The sequence below is a fragment of the Aethina tumida genome, chromosome 1 (assembly GCF_024364675.1).
Source record: "Aethina tumida isolate Nest 87 chromosome 1, icAetTumi1.1, whole genome shotgun sequence".
Lineage (NCBI taxonomy): Eukaryota > Metazoa > Arthropoda > Insecta > Coleoptera > Nitidulidae > Aethina > Aethina tumida.
In genome coordinates, this window is record NC_065435.1 from 60837474 (window position 1) to 60860623 (window position 23150).

Here is a 23150-nt window from a genome sequence, read left to right on the forward strand (position 1 = left end):
CATTTTTGTCTACATTTTAGGACTTTTGCATAAAGGAGATAAGTGGTAAAGATAAATCATTTAGATATGAAGAGAAACCGGACTTTACTTTTTGAGCGCCATCTTTTATATGCCATTACTATTAATATATTTCAGATTCCTATATCATTTTCTCAATAAAAATCTTACGCTTAATTCTTATATGCCCTATGAATTATAATAATGATAATGAAAATTAATATTTTTATCAAATTATAATTATTTTATTCTATATTTCATTGATAATTGGTTTTGATTATATTGGCGGCCGAGTGGAGATATCGTCATGTCACGGGCTAAAGTTTCCTACCTCATTCGTAGCCCATCTTTGAATTGTAGTGGAAGTGGGGTTAAATACGTTGCCAAAAGGGGCTATGCAGTTTAGAATTAATTAAAAAATGTAAGTATTGCAATTGTTTCACATATTTTCTTTATGATTTATTATAATTTATATGTATTACCGGTTCCCAGTTATTTTTAATACATTTCTTTCTTTGTATGGAATGAATTTATTAACAAAAAAGTGTAAATAAAAGTTATAATTAGAACATTGGGAAATGAGCCTAATGCAATTTGTATCGTAAACATAACAGAATATTCAATGTTACTTAAAAGTTATCTTGCTTTGCGGGTATTATTACCGAATTAGGGTAGATGTAAATTATAAATCAGGTGATTTCACCTGTCGATTTCAAGTTTTTTTATTAATGTTATCTTAAGTATCTCATTGATTTAATTAAAATTGTAAACCTGTAACCAGTATCGGTATTTTCTCAATGTTTTTATTTCGATTTTTATTCCATATTGCAAGTCATTTATAACTTCATACATAAAAATAAATTATGTTTTCTTTAAGGTAGATAAATGTAGATGATTGTTAATTCTAATGAATTTTAATTCAATACATTTTCTTATTATTTTACTTTTATTATATTTTATATAAATATATTTTTTTCGTATTAAAATTATTGTATTGAAAACGACGAGCATACTTATAAAATAACAGATAGTAATTATATTTTAGATCCTATGTAACATTCTATTTACAGCCACAAGGTCTGTGCATAAATTCCATTTTTAAACCCCTTGTTATGTATAATATTAACTTTTTAATATACTTATTTATTTACATTTGAATAACAACTTTTTAAATTATTGATAAAAATTATTAATAAAACATATTATTATAAAAATAATATAATTGATTGTGTATAATTAAATAATAATATTAATAATAAGCCACACACAAAGAATTTTAAATACCAAATATGTAAAATCCTTTTTATTATTGTTTTTTAATTTTAATACTTTTTTATCAGCAGCGTGACAGCAGTAATGCACTGTACAGTACATATATCTTACTTACTCCCTTATTAAACACGTATTAGTTACTGTCCCCTAGCAACGTGTTAATTAATGCATTCTTAATTATTTTTGATAAGAAAATTAAATTACAATTATGTTATCAGAGAATGATTTTTACAGATTAATAATTATTGTAACATTATTATTTCTACTATTTATTAAAACTAACATTAAGACATTAAAAGTCATTAGATTGTGTTTATCAATTTGCCTTACAAATAAAATTTTCAAAATAATGTAAAATCAAGTATGATTATATATACAGTAGTTGATTATTTACTAACGGTACTTGGCTCATTTTAATTATTTAATCATTGGTCACATCATTAAAGCCAACCTGGAGGAAATGGGACTTGAAGAAATTAATTCAAGGACTGTAAGAAGATACGAATTCGTTTGACCTACAAGAAAAATTCAGATTTCTACTAAAAATGTAAAAGTCCAATTTTGACGTGATTGGTTAAAAAAACAAAACATCGTTGTTTTCTCTTATCCACCCCAATCTCCAGAAATCAACCCCATAGAAAACATGGGTATTACGTTTATAATCAAATTAAAAAATTTCACAAATTTAAATGAACTCGTCACAGCAATTCAAAAATCTTGAAAATTATAAAACGAAATGGTTATTATACAACTTGTTAATCTTAAATTAAATAACATAAATTTAATCATTAAAAACCCTTTTAAAATTAAAGTTATTATATTTACGTCCAGCTCAGTTCAGAAAAATATATGCAATATCTTATAGAATAAGAATATAGTAGTTTTTATAATACTGAATAAGGATTTAATGCAAATTTTGTCCAGCCGGTATAAAATAATATTCTATAGGTTTCTCTTTTTTACTTTTATGTCACACATCTTAAAAGCCACGGAAATATTAATTTAAACGCATATATTAATTTAATTTGATTGACCAAAGAAATAACATTGCTGACATCGCTAAGAACGGAAAAATTGTTTACAATATTATGAACAATTATTAAACAACACACTTAATTCAAAATACAATAAGAAAATGTGAAATAAACCAAGAAAATCCTTTTATAATTCCAATTAATTAATTAAATCACACAGTATCAGTTTGTCTTTTAGAACAATTAGACATTGACTGAATTAACAAGAATATATATCAGTAAAGTTTGTACAAAAAATATTATATATTAATATTAAATATTAATTATCCTGCAGAATTTTGACGAAAAATAATATAGAATGATGAACTGTTGCACAGGATCAGATAGTAAACAATACAAATAAAAGTTTGAACCCTAGAGATATTACAATAACTTTAAAACACGATGGAGAAAACATTATGGTTTGGGGTTGCTTTTCTTGTCATAGTATAGGACAATTACAGAAAATCATTAAAAAAAGTCAGATATCATGAGAGACGTAATGAAAGCAAATACCAACAATAATTTACCAATTACATGGATATTTATGTATGAACATAGCATATGTCCAAAGTACAAAATTGGTTAAAAGATTATCGTCTTGAGGTTCCCGATTGGCCAGCGCAAAGTTCGGAATCTGAAGTCTCTATAAACACTGTGGTATTTAATTTCAAACGACCATTGCCGACATTTCTTTCAATCTATTCATTTAAGATTTAATTTCAGTAGAAATTATTTTCCTTTATTTCAGCATAAGAACGTCCCGAGTCTTCACACAACCCCGTCATGCCCACCAAACTGATATTCCGCAGCGGGCTGACCAAGTCGGATCCACATCGCAACCCAGTGCTGATTGTGGGCCAGGCGAAACATCTGTCTCAGCTCAAATTCGACGACGTCCGTGCCAAACTCGAACCCCGAGTTACTGAGGAGGTATTTCGGGTGGCGGTGGCCGGCCTGCACCCATCGCCGACCGATAGTTGCTCATTGTACTTGAATTTGGCTACCGTCGCCGCGTTGCCAGTCAAGTGCAGCAGACACAATGCGCCTTCGAGGGCGCACGCCCTCACCCGCCTTGTTCAGGTTTGCACGGTCGGCGTCGATGAAAGCGTTGTGGTGAGTTATATAAATTTATACATAGTATAAAAGACCTCAACTACATATTAAGTATTCTCCTATAACAAGAAGTAGTGCCTCTTCTGGTATCCAAATTCATAGCTCTGATAATTATGTTCTTCTCTACCATTGAACACTAAATTCACTAGATATATTAAATGTAAACAAAAACCCAAACTGTAACCAGTTATTATTCTTTCCAGGTCGTCTGTGAACGTAAAGATGTGTACGCAAGCGCTTGCGCAGTAGCGAGGGCCTTTCCTCAATACTCGAAGAAAACCTCGTCTGCGAATAGTGACGAAAGCGTGACTGTTTATGTAGAGTTCTTAATTGTTTCTACCAATTCTCCTTGTAAGTAAACAGTTCTCGTCAATTTATTTTTGTTCTCGTGTACAATGTACACTCATAAAATATTATCAAAAAAAAATTACAATTGTTTAGGCGAAAACGGTGAAATATCGGAACTGACAGAAGAAGAGGTCAATGCATTGGAGAATGCGGCCACGGGTATTCGATTGGCAGCACGTATAGTTGATACACCATGCAACGAGATGAACGTAGACCATTTCCTGGACGAAGTCAGGGCGGTGGGCGGTTCGCTGGGTATCGTGCCGACGATTATCAGGGGCGAAGAACTGGCCGCCAAAGGTTTCGGCGGTATCTATGGGGTAGGAAAGGCGGCCACGGTACCGCCGGCGCTTGCCGTTTTGAGTCATACACCCGAGTCGGCACACGTGACCGTTGCTTGGGTCGGAAAAGGAATTGTATATGATACGGGTGGGCTCAGTATTAAGGGAAAGGTAAGGTGCATTATTTGATTTCGTCTCATATTTGGATTTATTTTCTCCAACTAATTTGTAGTTTTAGTCGTATCATTTTCATCCTGGCAACTGAGCTGAAACTTTTTAGTTTAACAAGGAAAACTTACATCAAAATATAAATCGTAATTCGTGACACAGATATATCTATTCGTATTCTATTTTCTCAGAAGTTCAGTAACTAAGTGATTGAATATGTTTTGTTTTAATTTATTTGCTGAAACTGATTTTCCATCTTTACTTGGCTATCAATATACTATTCAATTGACTGTTTTAGGGAATTGCGTAATTCATTCAAAAATTGGCAATTGCAAAAGTATGTTTGTGTAAGATTTATGTTTGAATGTTTATACAAGAATTTACTCGTCTAATCTTAGATTACAAATTTATTTTATTTATTAAACTGTGTTGTATTTATAACTTAATTATAATTGTTATCTCCCTAGAGTGTATTCTTCATTATTATTGCAACATTGAGGTAATAACATTTAAGGACTTTATCAAATTTCAAATATGTATATCATTCACTTGCCTAAATATATTTTAATTGTTGCGAAATATTTATCTTAATCAGCAACAAAAAGTAAATATTTTCTCGATACATAGTTTCAACAAAAATGACTCCTTTTTTATATATAATGTATCTTTTTATATAAATTGTTACTAACGTTATATTAGATACTGGAAAAAATAATGTACGTTTTTAATATTTAACTTAATATATATAATAAAATAATATTAATTGTCAACGTTTTACTAACAAATTGTCAGGAAAAAAAATCTGAGCTATTACAGTTCATGAAAAGCTTGTATTTTTGTACTGTTCCACCGGGTTTACCAACTGGTTATTCGTACCGGTGAAAATTGTGGCAATCAACCCATGTTTCGCCACATGTAACAATGGAATCATCAGTCAGCTCATTTGCGTTGCGTGCAAAAAGAGAATGAGTAATTGTCAAAGGCCTAAGTTTGTTATCTTCATTTAATTAATGTTGAATCCATTTGTCCAACTTTATGGTTGATTCATCACAGTTTATAATCTATGACCTATTTCTACATATGCACTCATAATGTCTTCGGAGCATATATTTCTGGACGACCCCATTATTGTTCATCTTCAATGCATTCATTGCCAATTTTAAACCGGCCAAAGCAACGTATCCATTCTATTGTTTTAAGCTAAATTTTGAACTCATAAAGTAAATTTGAGCAAAGTATAACCCTCAGTTACACCATTTTTAACCCAAAAATGTTTCGAATACATTGTAGAAAAAAATAAATACCATAATTAAAAAGAGTGTGAATAAAACTTTCAAATGATAAAAATACGTCCAATAATGAAGAAAATCTCCCCTCAATTTTTAAAAATTTTCCTCATAACCTTTGGTCCAATCCTGAATGATGCAGAAGAACTGTAAGAGAACAACATTTGCATCCTTATCATTATGAAGAAACCCAAGATCTTTTCATTCAATTTCTAGAATTCTTCGGAGATATCCTGAACAGAAGTCAATGGTGTATGCATTAGTGGCTCTCCGAAAATTTTCCAAATCAATGGTTTGTCAACAGGAATGACGCTTCTAAAAATTAGCCTCCAAAGTCAGCAGACCTTAATCTATTAGGTTTTACAGTGTACGCTACTGTATCAGAATGAAAAAAGTTTATTATACTGCATCATATCATCATCATCTACCCTATTCTACCAAATTTTCACCAAACAAATTTTGGAAATGCCTAATATACTTAGTAACTGTATGAACTTCATTCCTCATATTTTTGATTGTTAATACATAGTAGTACAAAACATATATAACCAGTTTATTTTTTGTTCTTAATCTTATGTAAAGCATTAAAATATGTACTGTATGAACTTCTCCTCCATATTTTTTATTGTTGGTACATAGTAATACAAAACATATACAACCCAGTTTATTTTTTGTTCTTAGTCTTATGTAAACTACACTCCTGACTTATTTAGCAGTAGATTACGGAACAGAGTAAAAATGGATATTTAATGTATGATTATAGACTGCCATGCCAGGAATGAAGAGAGACTGTGGTGGAGCAGCAGGAATTTTAGGTGCCTTTTATGCTGCCGTTAAAGCGAATTTTAGCCAGAACTTGCACGCCGTTTTCTGTTTGGCCGAAAACGCAGTGGGTCCAAAAGCAACCAGGTAACCGGGTATTTTCAGCTGCCAAGAAATGGTATTTACTTTGTCGTTACAGACCCGATGATATTCATGTTCTGTACTCGGGCAGAACCGTGGAAATTAACAACACCGACGCTGAAGGAAGACTCGTTCTCGCCGACGGTGTCGCATACGCCCTCAGGGACTTAAAGGCCAACATAATACTCGATATGGCAACACTCACTGGAGCCCAGGTAAAATTAACCAAATGACATCTCGTATCTTTGACTATTTGGTTGATTAATTGTTCAGGGTATCGCGACAGGTAAGTACCACGCAGCCGTGCTAACCAACAACGAAGACTGGGAAACTAAATGTGTGTTGGCGGGAAAATCGTCTGGTGATTTGGTGTTTCCGATCCCCTATTGTCCCGAAATGCACTTTTCCGAATTTTCGTCCGCCGTCGCCGATATGAAGAATTCGGTAGCGGATCGGGGAAATGCGCAGCCCAGCTGTGCTGGACTATTCGTCGCCGCCCATCTGGGATTCGACTATCCAGGCGCGTGGATTCATGTAGATATGGCCAGTCCTGTACATAATGTAAGTTTTATTAAATCTTTGAAACAGTTTCTACTTTTTTCTTCAGAAATGGGGGAGATATACTAAGTAACATAGAAAAGCCATCCAATTTTGATGATTTGATTAGATTTTAAAAGTTATTTGTTGATGATTATTTGTGATACAATTTTTGTATGTTAAATAATATAGACACACTTCAGAATTCATTTCACTTTTTATGAGTTCTTTCACTGTTAAAATTGGGTAAGATTTTTGTTTGAGGCCTGGAGAAGGACGTGAACAACGTGCGAAAGGTTCAACGAGACATCAAGTGAGGAACACCTTACAAAATTAGCTTTATTAAATCACTTTGTGGCCGCTCGTCCAATTGCCAATCACTAGTTCACAGTAGTATTCAGTACTTCCTTTTATATTGCAACATATTTGTCAAAGATTAGAGTTGTCTAAGGAACGATAGCTTTGATTTGTGGCCAATGATGAATTCATGTCTTGTTTGGCCATGTATGATGGTCGAATATGTGTCAGAAGACATCACAATTTTTTTGGAACATACTAAACAACTGGAGTTATGATTCGCAGTGTCATAAGCGTAAGATAGTAATTAGTACAGTATCAGAGATAATTTAACTGACCAGTGATACATTCAGCAAATTATGGAATCCCATTTGTTGATTTACCTTAAGACCCTTCAAAATCTAGTTTTGCCCAACTCCATATTGCAAGGATCACTTTGGAGTGTTTCAAATATTCCTAAACAAATTTGTTACCATGGTCAGCAAGATCTTATCACAGATTGAACACAAACAGACTAGAAACTCGGTCTTCTCACCACAGACTTTAGCAGCATCAGTTAGGTGTAGCATAAAGTGAGGTACCTCAAGACGAAGTTGATTATTTGGAGGTCCAACTCATTATTAATTTAAAAAACGACGCCCTATATATTCAAAATTTTTGTCTATTATTTTAATCACTTATTTCTTTGAATTACTACAAATTGTAAATCTAAAATCAATGAAATCTAACCTCTGATTTTATTCCTTCTCTTTTCTGTTACTAAGTATAAAATAAGTATATTATGGACAAGGAATATATTATTTTTATTACAGGGAGAAAGAGCTACTGGTTATGGAGTTGCACTTTTAACAACATTATTTGGAAATTTCTGCAACCATTCTCTCCTTCAATCCATATGTCCTGAGGCAGAAGTACCAGATGAAAACATTGCTAAGAAACCCAGAATCAATTAAGTGATCAATTGTGAGATTTACATAAATGCTTTTTTCTACATTGTCATTATACTTTATTATTAAAACAATTAAATAAAATTTTATATACGTATATTCACTTTTGATTTTACAATATACCTAAATGTAACAATATAATATCAGTTTATTTCATTATTGCACATGTCGCTTTGACGCACTCATATATTACGATGTGTATATAAATCTACAGTAAAAAATTATCATATAGAATATATATGTATAATAAATTAAGCACTCTTAAATTTCCCTAATGCCAGTCCCGTAATTTGCACCACCAGCTTTTATCAATTCATCGACGAAGTGGTTCAAATCGATTTCAGTTGTATTTTCTAATTGTAGTTCCACAGCGAAATTCTGAAATAAACAAATTACCATACAAACAAATCCTCTGCTCATAAATTAATAAATCTACCCTTGCCTTCAAACATTTTATGATTTAAATAACGATCGTCTGAGGAGCTCTTACATAAATAATTCCTCCAGAACCACATCAAAATATTATGAAATATTGAAATTTCAATTAATTTTATATATAATATGTTATACTTACTGATATGACGTTTTTGATGACCGATTTATCGGTGGACATTTTGGCTCTCTGTATGACACTAACGGCAGAACCCACGAACGTAACGAACAGGAATTTCTGTCGTTTGGACATCTCATCGCCAGTTTGTATGCGGATGTAACCAAAGGCGCGTTCTTTTTCTTCGAACTGGTCTTTGAATTTCTCAAAATCTGAACCAGTCGCGGAACAGACTATCCTAGGTCCGTCAAACTTGAACACGGCCCTAAAAAACGCACGGTTAAATTTAAAGTAATTTTTCTATATGGGTATTTTACCATTGCGTCTCCGAGTTATCCGATCGGACGTCATCGTAAGCGGCGCGTACGCTGTCCAGATCCATGCTCGTCGACATGACTACCTGTAATTAAAAATATGAATTAAAGAAATGCTAGGTGATAATAATACATATCATCTTGACCAACTAATAATTTAATTAAGTTGTATGTGTATGTTAATATTAAAATCGGAAAACTTTCGTCGAATTACAATAAAATTTAAGTAGTTGGTTCCACTTTCATAATTTGAAGTGAATATCATATTACATTTTTACAACAGGTAAGATCGCCTTTATCAACAATGTACCACCATATGTGGGTTTAATATTACTGAGAAACCGTTCACTTCTCAAATTTGTAATTGACAATTTTATTGACTATGTGACCTCAAAATACGGTTACATAGTATTAATATCATACATCGGAGATCACTAAGCTTAATTTATTATACACTAGAAAGTGCGTTCGTACGACAAAAAATAAAATAACTAACAGGCGAATAAGCAGCAATTGTGTTATTTTAAATAATAAAACTGTAATTGAATCTCTTACTTTCCGGAAAAGTTTAAAAAGAAGTTATGGTTAAACATCTGTAATTTATGATATATTTAATTATCTTTAATTAAATATAATAATAAATTTCGAAATACTATCATATGTTTCACAAAAGTGTTATTAAATTATTATGATTTTTATTATCTTAAAATATATAGTCATATTAATTATCTTGAAATTTACTAGAAATATTTTTTATTTTAGCTTATTATTATAAATTAGATATTTTGTACGACATTTTAAAGATGAAATAAAAAGATTATATACAGTGTCGCCCATTAAAAAGCGAGACACCTTCATAAAATTTGTATTTTTTGTCCGATTTTAATTTCTTTTTTCAATTGTAAAGCACCTCTGAACAGAGTATTTATCAAATTTCTTAACAATTTATCAACATTCATGATTCTGTTGAAAAATTTATTTATATTCTTCTTATGAATTTATTTTTTTAATTAAGTAGTCTAAGAAATAAATTGTCAAAAATAACAAATTATACTATACTCTCTATAGTATTGTTCTTAAAACTCAAATTTTCGTGATATAATTAATGAATCATGTGTGGAGATTACTCCAGAACAATAGGGAAAGATAATAACAAATTTACGAAAAAGATATAATAAATGCATTGAATTGAACAGTGGATTAGTATAAATAGATAATTATTAGTGTAATATTCCAATATTTTTGAAAAATAAGATAATTTGGCAGTTTATTCCATAGACTACCTAATTAAAAAAAATAAATTCCTAAAAAGAATAATTTTAGAGTTTTAATTTTTCCACAGAATATATATATAATTTTTTTATGAAATTTGGTATATACCCATTTCAGGAGTGCTTAATTCAGTTGAATTTCCTTTAAAAAATTATGATATAGTATGATTTCTTCTCTTTTCTCATGCCTGCAAAAATTACTTTGTAGGTTTTGATTTTTGGCAAAGAAATGTGACATTTTGTCTACAGTTACATATTTTCTTGCTTCACGATTGTAAAACAATTTGCCAAAATCGAACAAAAAATATAAATTTTATAGGAGTGTCATGGTTAGAAATGAACAACATTGTAGATTATCTAGGTATTTTAAGGAGTAAATATGTTTTTTTATATTTTTAACGTTTATAAAAACAAAAAATAAATAAAACAAAGAAGTTATTGCAATGTTGTTTCATGGCAAATATCAATTTTTGTAGATATTAGATTATATGTAATATATGCATATATATTAGACTGTTTCAAAAAAATCGACAATTTTTTTTTTCTTATTTATATCGAAAATCTTGTTGGACATGGTAAAAAAATACTGTGAAAGTTACAGCTCTTAATATTAATATTAAGAGGTGCCGCATCGTAATTTTTAATTTCCGTTTAAATAACACGAAAACGGTGTTCTCTTGGATTTTGAAATTTTTTAACTCTCGTTAGAGATAATATTTCAAAATGATCAAAACAGATTTTCATAGAAAATTTAACGCTCTACAAAAAATGTCTCTTAAAGTTTTTTGATATAATTAATTTTTCAAAAGTTATTTCACATTAAAGTTGGATTGATTTAAAATTTTGACATTTATCTCATTTTCTGACGCAACCATCAATTTTATGGGAAAATTTTATATGACAGTTTTTGTAGAGAATTCAATTTCCTATAATTTATCTTCGAAAAAGTTTTTGATATTTTTTACAGATCATAAGTTACCTGCTGAAAACTAAAAATTTTATTAAATAAATGTTATTTTACTGTTTAAAATTAAACATTTTATTTAAATAAATATATTTTTACTAAAAAAATTGATTGTTTATCATAATCAAAGTAGTATATATCGTTACACTAACAGACTTTTACTACAATTTGGCAATTTCTTTCTGTATTCACTTATAACTAGCAATAAGTATTGTAATTACTCTTCATTTTTCGTGAAATTTATGTACATAAGTTATTGTACATTCATATATATCTTCTACTAAAGTTATAATAATAATCATTAGAAATTACTAAATTAAATTATGGTTGATAATGGGGTTTATAAATTAATAAATATAATGTTAATATTATATTTGTTCGATAAATAACGTTATTTTAATAAAAGCATAATTCGAGTGTTCCAAATAAAACTGAATAAACTCAATTTCTCCTTTATTTTATAAATTAATTTATGACTCTATTTAAGAAGGTTTTTAAAAGAATATGTGTGAAAATGTCATAAACTTTATAAATATTATTATAAAATGTATTATATTGTTTAAAAAAGGAAAAATAAGTTAAATTTATGTGTACCATGGTAGTTTAAACGAATGCCATAAAAAATGTAATCATTAAAATTATAAATTGCACAATAAATAGATCACACATGAAACAATTAAAATCACATTAATGTAAATATAATTGCGACCCAGATGACAACCGGCGAAATTCACGACTGAATAATTAACTCCGTCACGAAACAATTTACTGCAGTTCCGTGCTGAAAACGATCCCGATCTCTAAAGCGACATTCTTTCACCCCAATGTCCAACCCCACTGTACTTACGTTCGTGGAAGCCGGCGGCATTATTGAATTATTGATAAATCGAATACCGGAGGACTAATCGCAAAGATCGACGACGGTATATCCAGACACTTGCAGAAGCACACACACACACAAACGCGTCCTCGAAACTAATGAGAGATGAGTTGGAACCGTATTCCCCAGATGGTGCCGCGGAATTTTGCCCGATACCGTTTCCACTTCGTTTTACCGAAAATAATTTATTTCCATGTTTACGACTTGCTGGTCTAACAGTAATTTCGTTCGGTTTTTGTTAATAATCAGGAGATTACGTGGAATTGGTCCGGTTTGGTACGCCTTCTTTTATTCAATCCGATAATAATTGATACAAGAAGTGTTGATTTACAATGTGTAAGTAGAGGAAATGGACATATTTATAGCTTACTTCGCTTAATCCACAAACCAAGAAGATTATCAATAATAATGATGATGAGATCATTATTTTATTTTGTGTGGATAATTTTATAAAAATACGGAAGTAAGGAGAACAAATATAAAAGTCAATTGTTATTTCATAACTGAAATAATCAAGACAAAACGACGAAAAGATATGATAAGTAACAAAGAATCAGTTGTCGTATCCTGATCCTGATCTGATGTTACCTGGTCTGATCTTATAAATCTGGATTTTAAAATATATAATCGTATTGTTGTTGCCAAACACGATAAGGTTGCCTCATATTTTTTCCTCCTACATTAGAATATTCACCTAATAATATTAAAAATTAATAAAAAAATTTAATTGTGTGAACCAATATAAAAACATCAGGGTGTCAATGTTCTTACACATGTTTCTTACAATTGATAAAACCTGTGGAAAACCAGAAGATTATAAATACTAATGATAATGAGTTGCCATAATTATTTTATGTTTAAATATTTCTCTAGAGGCTTAATGTAAACTAGAGTGAAAAAGGTACAAGAGAACGAACAGTAAAGATATACTGAAGAACGTCAATAATGTGATTATTTATTATTATAATTAAATGAAAATATTTCTTCCATACTAAAAATACACAATAGAACAGGTTTATAAATAATAATAATGAAAAAATGTGTTAATTAACAAAAATTCAATTGTATTTCCCCCTGTATGAATTTATCTGATAAATAATATCATTAACATCATTCAGCAAAAACATACCACTAGACAGCGAAGTAAAAATAGCTAAAATTTCAGTAGTTACTATGATTTTCATTTTTTCTAATCTAAAAACTCTGGAAAGAAAAAAGTTAATGAATCCAAAAGACTGTAAATACTAATATTATTGTTTATGTTAACTGATTTCTCAGGATGATATGAAAAGTAATAAAAGAAAAGGAAAATAATACACTTGTAAAGCAACAGCATAATAATAATGATAAATTGAATTTATACACACTACTGTTTTGTTTTATAACATCATTTCACCAAAACAAACTCTATAACACAGAGAAGTAAATAAATCCATTTATTTTTTCCATTCAATTAAAAAATAATAATAACAATAATGTTACAGAAGTCTTATTATTACACTTATTTCTTATAAACTTTATAAAATAAAGGAAATTGGCAAAGCCAGAAGACCATCAATACTAATGATCTAATGATGATCAGATGTGATAATTATTTTAAATTAATTGGAGAGACAAAAATAAAGAAATAAAATCACTATTGCAAAATATGGACTTAAAAAATGTAATGTAAAGAAAAATGATAAAACTAAAGTAAATTAGAGGAAATTGGCAAAACTACATATCATAAATACTAATCATCTAATGATTATCGAATTGTGATTATTTTAAATTAACACAAAAATGTTAAAATATGGCCAGACAATTATATATCTTTAAGATTAAGATGATCTTAGTGACATATAATCGTCAGTGAGCTAATTAATTATTATTATAATTAAAAATATTTTTTTTCTAATAGTTATACAAGATGTTCCTAAAATAGTTGATTAAAAATTGAAAGCAGTTAGAACACGTTCAATAATGAAGAAAATATAATTATTAATAGTTTCTCCTGAAAAAAATACTGCTCTTCAAATTTAAATATCAAACATTGTTTATTTATCATATTTTCCTAACCTTTAGTCCAATCGTCTTTAAATTTGGTATGTACTATGTTAAAATACATACCTACAATTCGATGTTTGAAGAAAAATTAAAACAGAAATATCTCAAAACGGCTGTGATAATTAAAATTATTCAAGAGTACCTTTTTTCTTCTATAATATGAAAAGCATAATAGTTTTAAAAAATATTTAGTGGTGTAGAAAATGGGATCAAAAAATCTATATCATTATGGAAAAGTTTATTTCATTGAACTATGAATGTGAGAAAAAACATTTTTTGAAAAATTTTAAGGGCTGTAGTGTCTTCAGGAGGAACTCCAGAAAAAAAATATTAGATTTTCTTCATTATAGGACATGTACTGCTTCCAAATTTGTGACCATCCATTTTAGAAACAAGCAACCAATTGTCATTTTTCCCAAAATGATGATTTATAACATAATTTTACATAAACAATTAAGAAGCAACTAACGGTGTCATAAATTTTATTATTATTATTATTATTATTATTATTATTATTATTATTATTATTATTATTATTATTTCCATGATAATCTAAATAAAAAAATGAAGGACAAGATAAGAGATAGTGATAAAAAATATGAAGATAAAACCTCAGAGCTTCAGAAGTTTTACTATTACAGTTACTTCTTATAATCCATAAACTCGATGAAATAGATGAAGACAATAAATACTAATGATCTAATAACGATCTGATATGATAATTAATTTTAAAGATTAGAAAAATCACTAACACAAAATATTGCCAGAGCTTCAGAAGCCTTACTGTTACACTTATTTCTTATAATCTATAAATTCTATGAAATAGAGCAAGCTGGCAAAACTAGAAAATAACCAATGATAAGTTGAAGTTATTATAAGGAAAAATGATAAATATAATGTAAATCAAACAAGATTAATGTGCTCATTAGTGGTTTGTTTAATTATTGTTATAATTACATAAGAATATTTTTTCCATAATATGAATATATAGCAAGTTTATAAACAACAATGATGTAAAGATGTAGTAATTAACAAGGAATCAATTGTCACTTCATCCAATATAATCTGGACTGATCTGATGAATTGGATTTTAAAATATCTGAACACGCCATTGTTGGACTCCATATTATCAGATTAATGGAACCATTACAATCGCTAATTTGCAACATTGACAATTTGTTACTTTGAATAAATGTGCATAAAGGAATGCAAGCTGGTCGGTGCATCCAAACACCTGTTCTTAAGTACCCGTCACCGGACAACGAAACAAAACGCAGCGATAAAATCCTACCAATTAATATGCCTGACTCGACACAGATCTCGAAGTCTCGCATAATCGAGCGCCGTCGTCAATCGATCGATATCAAGGACCTACTAATCTCAATATATGTAAATGATGGATTAATAGCGCTGACCGTTAAACCGCGACGACGTTACATATTTCTTCAGATGCTCCGTATGGGATTGTGTGTTTACCGTAAAATACGAACAAAAAGATCTATCGATGCGTGGATTTCCGTGACGTTGGTTCTTTCGATTCGGTCATTGTGAGGTTCGACACAATGTTTTGAAACTGTTTGCCGATGCCACGGCCACAATATGGTCCAATACGGTGGGTATTTGGCACACTGTTATGTTGGTTACAAAGACGCCGAAATGTGATCATACGAACACACCAGAACCTCGTCCAAAATGTTAGATAATTCGACATTTGAAATTGATTTTTCGGACATCTCTCGGAACACCTTGCAATCGCTGCACCATCCACGTACAGTTCATATTAAATTTATGCATCAACGACCCCAATAATATAATTTATTGACACATACTGGTAATTTTATCCGCCATATGCCGCTCCGCAATCCAAATGGCTTGACCATATGCCCGTTGAGATTTGCCGCCCGGAATCGTTATTCCGATGTTTGTGGATTTGGGCATGTTAGAGAACTAAAAACGAACCGTTCATTTAATTGCGTCACACACAATTAAGATAACTGGACCTAATTCGGTGTGAACGCCGCCACCATAACAATACTTCCAATAATGAACTAATTTACGATAAACACCGTCAAGAAGGCAATTATCTGCGTTATCTACCTTTATTGATTTCCCAAACAATAGAATGGTCAATTTATTTCGTGAGAAGAATAAAATTTGTATTCTTCCCTTGTCATTTTAACTTTTACCATATATTTAATTAATTAATTTTGTGTTTAATGGATATTTAGGTAAGAATAATTAACATTTAAATTACCAGAACTAATTTATTGTTGACTTGCAGTTAGTATTTTAAATAAAAAATTAAAGTTCAACTAATGATAATTAAGAAAAAAACTTTTGGAATTAAACTACTAGGAAAATTTTTTGGACTATTATTCTTCCACATTAAAAAATGATTAAAAAAAATTATATCACATGTTGCGTTGATCTTTTGATATGGAAAAATCTCCGAAATATTTTAATGAACAAAAGCTGAAAAGAAGAAATTTTACGCATTCGAAAAAGTTCTATACCATCTGACCAAGATCTACTATAATATACTGCCCCAAGAAAAAAATACACCACATCAATAAATAATTAATCATTAGTAATTTTTTCTGAAAATGGGAAACATAAAGGTATAAATTATTTGTATTTTTACTGTAAAATGTATTTCTTTTTGAATTATCCTAAAGAGAGCAGAAAAATAATTTAATTCCTAAACAAAAATAATAAAACTTGTTTTCCAAAGTTCTGGAGATGGTTTGGATTGTTCCTTAATCTCCGATGCATGTTCCACATCTGCTTCGTGAGGTTATAATAATTTTGGACCACAAAAGCAAAGTGGACGAACATTCTCCAGCATTAGAAAAAAATTTGGGACAATATAAAGAGTATATGGCATGACATAATCTTCCAGAATGTACAAACTGAAACGTTCAGCGTTAAGGTTGCCATTATTTAACTCTAATTAAGTCGGTACGTACTGTTAATGAAATGCCTCCCCACACCAAAATTGCGCCTCCGCCAAATATGGTAAATTTTACTAAGTTACCTAGAGGTTCATCCGTAAAGAGAACTCCACAATACGCTTCTTCCCAATTGACATGCTTTTTAGCAAAATTTAGCCGAGCTCTGTGATGGTCCAGAGTTAATGTTGGGTCTCAAACAGGAACAGAATTGTAAATTATCTTCCCTAAGACTTTGTCGAATTAATTCAATACTTAACGAACATCTTTTACTTTTCTATCTTCTACAACTGTAATATTCTTGTAAAAAACCGTTGTTGAAAGCCTCAAACGATCCTGGATAGGTAGCACAATGTCTACCCTGTCTTGCTCTTCTGATATGGCCACCTACCACCTTCTTCCACTAAAAAAGCAGCATGGGCATTCTCATCACGAGTGAAATTTATAGATAAACGTTGCTAACTGACAACAAACGAAAATAAAGTTAATAATAAGTTCTAAACAGTTTGCAATTCACTTTAATATCATTTTTTATTTTAAATTTAAAAGGTAGTACGTTAGTTCTTGGATCAATATATATTTTATAATTAAAAATTGGAAAAATTGATTAGGGTATAAATAACTAAATTTTGTGTTCTAATAATAAATTTAAAAATGCATTGAAATTTTTTAAAATGTCTTATGAATTGATTTGTTTCTCATAGAGTGAACTGCTGAATAAAACATTAACAAGTTCAATTTTGTTTGTTCACCAATGATACTGCCCAACTATTATGAAACGATCTCATCGTTTGCCAAGAAGCAATTTACATGGAATGAGTTTTTTTATGTTCCACCTCTTGAGTTATTCATTAAAATGGAATAAAAAAGTTATGAGGTTCCATCCATCTTAAATGGACCATAATGTGTATATAAAAGTGATAAATTGAAATAGCATATTTATGTTAGAAATAAATACTATTGCACTAGTTATATAATTCTTTTTTAGTTGGGTTTATCCTTTTATCACGGGTTTATAAGAATTTAACGTCACTTTTCTCTATAAATTACAAACATCATAAATTTAAAAGACAAATATGCATTTACGTGTGTAGATAATATAAACGAACAAAAACAAGTCAAAATCCGGGATTAAATCTTATATTGTAGTTTAACAAACTGCATAATTATGTCGTAATATATACTTTCTATACATATGCTATGGCAACGGGCTTGTACCGTTCCAAAATTCAAGAAATGATACGACATGCCTTATTATTTTGTAGGTTAGCATCGTTCATCTTTAATTTAGTAAATGAAAACATGTTTTAACTGTCTTCTAGTTTTTGTACACTTTTGTTGAAGATGTTAATATATGTTCATCAATTTAGAATGAGATTTAAACTCAAGGTTTCATGTTTTATGGTGTTGATTCTAATCTGTTATGTTAGGAATTTTGCAAATAAGTACGTGTAAACATTAATATTATTGTTATTTAAAGAGTGACATTTTATACTTCGTTAGAAATATGCTATTTCGATCGATTGCTCACTGGCTCCTAGTCGAATTTTTAAGTGACCAGTTTCCCAAACTACAATCAAAAAAATCTAGACCAAACCTAGGCCCGAAGACGTACGGACCCTAAAAAAAAATTATCCCATGGGCAATTAACGGTAAGGTGGCGAATTTGCATCTCTATCTACCATCGCCACTCACACATACAAACAATGAATGATTCATGGCTAAATCGGGCCGTAACCGCACCAAAAATGGCAATATAAATATTTCATGTCGGCCGCAAAACGGCTGGTCCCCGTCTTTGACCCAATCACGGCGGACCTTCACATTTGCATCGTAACACTTTGTCCGTAACATTGGTCAGATACTGAAGAAATGAACGTACTTACAGTACAACGTGGCCCATTTATAATGGGAACACCCCTCTAACTTTTTTTATAGATAACTAATTTAATGAAAATAGCTCTAAGCCTAAACAAGGAAAAGCTTAACGCATAAAACTTGTTTGCAATCGAAATTAACATTTTTGTGAAAAAAATCTGTTATCCGACGAATTTAACATAAATTTATTTATATTGATTAACTAGACCATAGAATAAGGTGTCAAAAATGTTTGAGAATATCAAATACGGACTTAACGCCTTAACAATCAAATTAGTGCTTGTTAAAATGTGTTTAAAAGTGTATAACTGAGTGGTGTCATTAGTGAATATAGCGTAACAGATAAAATTGAACTTGTGGTCTTGTTAGTAATAAGATTTTGACACTTTATTCTACGGTTTAGTTTATCAGAAAAAATAAATTCAATAGAAAACTGTGTCAAAAACTTATTAATTTGAAATAATTTTATGATACTTGATATTTTAAAGGGAGAAACTTCTTTCTTTTTTTCACAGAAAATGCCCTAATGAAAATTCCCTAGTTTTGACTACTTATATTTTTATTGTCTATTCGTAGAACTGTTCTTATATAAAGCTATGGGGAGTGTTCAAATTTAAATGGGCCACATGATGTTATTCGACTATTTTCGGTTTCCTTGAACAGGTAAATAATGTCCCAACATTAATAAATATGTATTTATCATTAAAAAAATGCAAAGCAACGTCTTATCTGTAATAGATAAAAAATTTACTGACAAACAAAAATCAATTCCACGAAAACCCACGAATGACTGGAATGGTCTCCCAGTGAGTCAGCACCCCAATCCAGACGCTTCCCGTATACTTAAATTTAGCGTCTTTGTTGTCTGGGCGAGTCGTCTGTTCGTCGTTTGCGAAAGGAAGCCGTACTATGTGTTTATTGTGTGAACCACGCACTCTGCAAATCGTCAGTTTCTCTAACCACCAACATGTATGCCATAAATGATGCGCCAAATCGTTGCATGTAATTTAATCAGTGGGTGCAATTAAGTGTGGTATTAAAGATAATTAAAACTGTAGTAGCAATTGTCACGATTATTGTTTGTGTCTTCGAGAACAAGAGATAACAGACATTTATTATTTGATTAGATGAGGTTTAATTACGTTTTCTTTCAAATGAAAAATAAATTGTTTATTATTTAACGTGGAATTAGTAAACTAGCATATTTATTACTAGTTTATAATTTTGTAAATTTACTTATAAGATTTCGTTATTGCATTTAACTGTTATCAATTGTGATATGAAATAAAATTTGTATCCATGTTACATGCAATGAATAAGCCTCTTGGTCATATTCAATGAATCAAAAATATTAAAATTTCCTATAAATAACAGAAATTTTGAAGTATAAATTATTTACAGGTTGAAGCAAATTCCTTGTTTTATTAGTTCATATTTAATTAATAAATTTAGAAGTTATTATTATTTTATCGATATACTCGGTCATAATAATTATAAATAATAATAAAGTTGGGCCTGCCTTATATTGTCTTTACGATTTGTGTTTTAAGATAAGGAAAAGTCTAATTAGATTTACAAATTTTGGAATTTCTGACCCACTGGTCAAAATAAATTATGCCACTAGATTATTATGATAAAACTGTTTGTTTCAACGAAAAACTTGACGTTTAATTTAAATTTTGTGTTGCGATCAACGGTTTGTACCGTTTTCGAATTCGAATAGTAGAAATTATCCACCATGGGTCTCCTGCTGATTTATTGAAATTTATGCATTTTTAGTTTTACATGTATCGCATAAATAACCATATGGAAAGATTCGAAGGAAACTGAGCCTTACCATTCCAAGTGGAATTAATGCACTAAATTTTATTTTATAATTAATCGCTATTCGATGTGGGAGGTTTTTAAACGTGTTACCACGACGTTAATCAAAATCCAATTTATATGCCAATATACTGTTAAAATTTTAATCACACATTCCAAGACGGGCTAATAAAATTTGCGAACCGTCAGGATAAGCGTGATTTTGCAGCAGGAACGGTGGCCAATGAAAAATAATTAATGATTTTTAATTGTGTGCACCCACCTTCTTGGATATGATTTGTTGGGGCTCCCCTGGTTGATTTTCGACCGCAGTTTCGCCCGGCATCTTTACTGGTTGCAAAAACTTGTGTGAACTAACAAGAACAAACGACGATATCGAACTGACGCGTCGTGTGCGACGAGACTGAACAGCGTTTACAGACGTTCGCAACAATCGGACGGGTGCAACAATGTTTACCGGCGCTTCCGTCGACAATCCCGGAGAGGAGAAACCGAACGGACGCAGTTGCGTGGCAACGGTATTGAAATGGAGATGCACCGACTGACTCGATTCTTTGTAGTTATTGGGTTTTCAACCAAAAGGGTGTGGGAATCAATGAAAGCCGGTGAAGAGTTGTAAAACCGACTCGTCGAGAACATGTCGTTCGTCAAAATTGACAATTACATGCTTCAAACATTTAATTTTCATTTAAAACTCCAATATAAATATATTATAATTAAATTTATATTATATTTGTTTATATTTACAGTTGCAATATAATTTATTTTAAGAAAATTAAATTTAAATAATTTTAAAAATCTATATTATTAACAGTTTTATTAATGTATTTCCATTTTATGCTAAAATAGAAGCTGTCGTTTCCTATTGTCATTTGCCTAATTAAACTTAAACATTAATAAAGACAATACCTACTATACAATTATTTTTGGTAATAAAATAACCGTATTGTATTAGATTACATGTTTAGTATAATAAATGTACACATCATATGGTTCTACTACATTGTAACCAGTAAAAATTTCATAATAGATATGAAAATATGCGCAGTAAAAATTATAATTAGATATATTAATATACAGTATTGGTCATAATTTGATAAACTATAATAGTTGATAATTGCTCTTGAAAATAAACTTTTTTATTTAAAGCGTTATGTAGCCAAATGTTGATTAGTTAGAATGATGATTTTTAATTTCTTGGCTTGAATCTTCTTTTCCACCGCCTCTCATAAATTTCCAATGGGGATTAAGTCGGATGACTGAGCTGAACATTCTAATATTTCAGTTTGTTGTTCTTTAACTATTCTAGTTTTGCACAATGTTTTGGAAAACATTTTTAGTGCTGTTAAATGATATTATAAATAAGAAATTATGATTGCTTCAAAAATGTGCAGCAAAAGGTTTACTGAAAAAAATATTTGCATTCAGCATATATAAATTTTTACATATTGCATAATTTTTGGTACTGAATATGGTAGAAACAAAATTATTATAAAATGTCTAAACGGTTCTGAAATACAGAAAATAGGTAAATTATTGTGTTAACTTAAAAATGTTTAATGATTAATATTCTAATAATACAAGTATCTCCAGTCAATACCATTATATTAATTGGTTAAAATAAACGCCTATTTTCAATTCAGAAATTTCCTCAGGTGTCACCATGAAAAGCTTCTGTTTCTAATCTCCTTTGTTTTTCTTAAAAATAACCAAAGGATTGACGACCATTAGAGAGAATTAATTGTCTCTTTAAATTAACATCAGCCTTAAATCACAATATACAACTATTGTCAATTTAAAAGATTATTCAATCAGTCCTTCTTATTGGCATATTATAAATAGGAAATGTTACAGCTATTTTTGGAAATTGAATAAAATCAAAAATTCTCAACTTAACGATGAATTTACCTCACTAAATTTTTACTTACCCTTTGTCATAGTTTCACAATAATTTGAACATTACCTTATCTTTCCTTCCTTTTCTTATTCTGCTCAATACAAAAATATAATCATTGGAATTTTTGTTAAATAAATATGTACAATTGGAAACGTATTTGGGTCAGTAAATCAGGAACAATAGAAATGTGATATATTCCTTGTGTCCTCGAGTTTAGATGGAGGATTAAAACTTTTGTTGTATATTACTTTTAAGTAAAACGTATAGTTCATATCCAAAAATGTTTTACTTGTATTATTGATGAGAAATTTTATATAATTCACAAATTATTTCTTAATTCGTAATAAATAAATTGTAATAAATCAAAATAATGGGATTATTTTTGGACATTACAATCAAGGGAACTTCATCGG

At 30.0% G+C, this 23150-nt stretch overlaps 3 protein-coding genes across 5 annotated transcripts in view; 1 reads left to right on the top strand and 2 right to left on the bottom strand.

Annotated features, from left to right (window-relative positions):
- Positions 1-23150, bottom strand: part of LOC109598052 (alpha-(1,3)-fucosyltransferase C-like) — a 265775-nt gene that overhangs the window by 58315 nt on the left and 184310 nt on the right. The window lies entirely within an intron of this gene.
- On the top strand, positions 274-8262 carry LOC109598123 (probable aminopeptidase NPEPL1). The gene is made up of 8 exons (XM_020013965.2): positions 274-418; positions 3034-3398; positions 3602-3749; positions 3840-4198; positions 6245-6390; positions 6443-6599; positions 6658-6945; positions 8031-8262. Exons 2-8 carry the CDS (start codon positions 3069-3071, stop codon positions 8169-8171), a joined length of 1569 nt encoding a protein of 522 aa, XP_019869524.2. The 5' UTR covers positions 274-418; positions 3034-3068; the 3' UTR covers positions 8172-8262.
- LOC109598134 (coactosin-like protein) lies at positions 8245-21290 on the bottom strand. Of its 2 annotated transcripts, none has more exons than XM_020013975.2 (4): positions 21103-21290; positions 9033-9115; positions 8740-8980; positions 8245-8543 (listed from the first exon to the last, which is right to left on the bottom strand). In XM_020013975.2, exons 1-4 carry the CDS (start codon positions 21163-21165, stop codon positions 8427-8429), a joined length of 504 nt encoding a protein of 167 aa, XP_019869534.1. In that variant the 5' UTR covers positions 21166-21290; the 3' UTR covers positions 8245-8426. The 2 variants fall into 2 exon arrangements, with proteins under 2 accessions (XP_019869534.1, XP_049817415.1); XM_049961458.1 differs by lacking the exon at positions 21103-21290 and adding an exon at positions 12112-12200.